The sequence below is a fragment of the Cottoperca gobio genome, chromosome 3 (assembly GCF_900634415.1).
Source record: "Cottoperca gobio chromosome 3, fCotGob3.1, whole genome shotgun sequence".
Taxonomy (NCBI): Eukaryota; Metazoa; Chordata; class Actinopteri; order Perciformes; family Bovichtidae; genus Cottoperca; species Cottoperca gobio.
The window spans coordinates 29002146-29004645 of NC_041357.1; the positions used below are offsets into that span (position 1 = coordinate 29002146).

The following is a 2500-nucleotide window of genomic DNA, read 5'->3' on the forward strand; positions in this document are numbered from 1 at the left end:
CAAAGAGAGAGAGAAAGAGAGAGAGACAGACAGAGACATACAGACAGAGAGATAGAGAGACAGACAGAGACAGAGAGAGACAGGAGACGGACAAAGACAGACAGACAGACATGGAGAGAGAGAGAGAGAGAGAGAGGACAGAAGGGAGAGGAGAGATATAATATGTAGTAGATATGAGATATATATATATATTATATATATATATAGGTTAATACATAGATAATATATATATATATATATATATGTATATATATATATGTATATATATAGTATATATATATATATATATATTATATATATATATATATATAGATATATATATATATATATATATATATATATATATATATATAAATATATATTTTTACTGACACATCATAATGTAATAATAATAATGTATACATATATTTATATGTATAAAGTGAATCTACCTCTGTGTCCTTCTGTGTTCTTGTATTTGATTTAATTGAAAGTATACAGGTTTATGAAGCGGATGGAAACTAAGAGCCGGGTGTAGCAACAGTCAGAGCCCCTCCAGCCCCTCCAGCCTGTGGATGTGAGCTCACCTGTTGGGCGTGGTCTGCATGTAGCCATGTGGGCATTCAGACATGCACTCTCCACCGTGGATGATGAAGCTGTTGAAGTCGGGGAGGTGGACTTTGGAGCACAGCTCGGCACTAATGCATCGCCAGTCCTCAAACTTGTAGGTGCCGGGGGGGCAGTCAGCCACGCAGCGTCCTTGGTGGTAGTAATGCACGCAGGCCGAACATGCTGTGTCACTACCAGGGACTGTGCAGCTGCCCAGACACTGAGGGTGGCAGCACTCGCCGTCCGCTGTGCATGCTCGCCGTAAACACTTCTCTTGGCACTCTGGGGGGAAGAGAGAGAGACAGAGAGAGAGAGACAGACAGACAGAGAGACAGAGAGAGAGAGAGACAGACAGACAGAGAGAGACAGAGAGAGAGAGACAGACAGACAGAACAGACAGACAGACAGACAGACAGACAGACAGACAGACAGACAGACAGACAGAGAGAGAGAGACAGACAGACAGACAGACAGAGACAGAGAGAGAGAGAGAGAGAGACAGACAGAGAGAGAGACAGAGAGAGAGAGAGATTATTATACCTGTGATGTCCAATAATATATCATATCAGTGCAAAGTTAGCAAAGCAATCTGACAGCAGGAAAGTTCTCCATTAAAAAATATATTTATATACATACAAAATATACATTTTGAGAGATAAACATTATTCTACTAATCTACAATTTCTGGTACACCTGCAAAATGTCCAATGTCCGCACATTATGCCTGTGAATACAGGTCCAGTGGACGATGGCGCTGGTGTGTGGGTGACAATAGGAAGAGGCTTCAGCTGCATTAACAACAACACTGAATCTCACATCCAGCAAACAACAAACTCACAATCAATTATCAAAATAGTTGTTATTTGTGTGTCTCTGCATGAGGCTCACTGGATACAGTCCTAAACAAATGATCTGCATTTAGTGGAGCCTGACCACACACACACACACACACACACACACACACACACACACTCGCTCTAAAAGGCTAAAGACAGACACGAAGGCTTTAAATCCAACCAACAACTTTGTATGCATGTTCCTTGTGCCTAGCAATGTAAATACAGCCAACATAAGCATTAGCCTCCAACAGCTTGTTTATTAGATCATAACACTGGGTGCTGGGTGCTGGGGTGCTGGTGTGCTGGGGGTGCTGGGTGTGCTGGGGTGCTGGGTGTGCTGGGGTTCAGCCCAGCAGTTCATCCCAGATCAACAATCACTCTCCGGGTTTTCCAGCGAGCACTGCCACAAATAACTCGTCCAGTTGCTGCACGTCCCTCTAAAAAGTGATTGAGGAGCTTCAGAAGGGAAACACTGGACTGACCGGCGTAGAGAGGAGGAGCCACACCTCGCGGTGGTCTTTGTCTCTGCGGCAGGGGAACTTAAATCAAACATGGAGGTAGAGAGTTAACAGCGTGCAGCTAATGACACACACCTCTTCATCACAATTTACATAAGCGTCAACGTTTAACCGACAGAAAAATAATCGCCAACTATTTTGATAAATTGTTTAAGTAATTTTTCATGCAGAAATATCAGAACATGTGGAGATGTTCTGCCGTCTCTGTTTTACATCATATAACATGGATGTGTTGGGGTTTGGACAAAGCAAGACATGTAAAGACATCACTTTGGGGTTTGAGAAACTGCGATAGACACGCTTCACTATTTTCTGACAGTTCACACCAAATAATGAATCGATGATGGAAATAATTGGTCGTTGCAGCCCGACAGTACAGACGGACTCGCTCTGCAGGGGAGAAATGTCCGAGACCTTCAAAGCACCTGGACGGTCTGCCACAGAAACAAACACTAATTGCTATGGAAACACTTTGAATCACTGCTTGAAATGATTTGCGTGTGTGTCCTGTAAGGCGTAAACAAAAAGAAGAGGGACATCTGAACCAGAAACAAG

General features: G+C 42.8%; 1 protein-coding gene across 1 annotated transcript in view; it reads right to left on the bottom strand.

Moving 5' to 3' along the window:
• igf1rb (insulin-like growth factor 1b receptor) overlaps nt 1-2500 on the bottom strand; it is a 41328-nt gene that overhangs the window by 8376 nt on the left and 30452 nt on the right. Inside the window, exon 3 of the mRNA XM_029426078.1 lies at nt 567-870. Within this exon, the coding sequence (XP_029281938.1) occupies nt 567-870 (304 nt within the window). The remainder of the gene's footprint in view (nt 1-566; nt 871-2500) is intronic.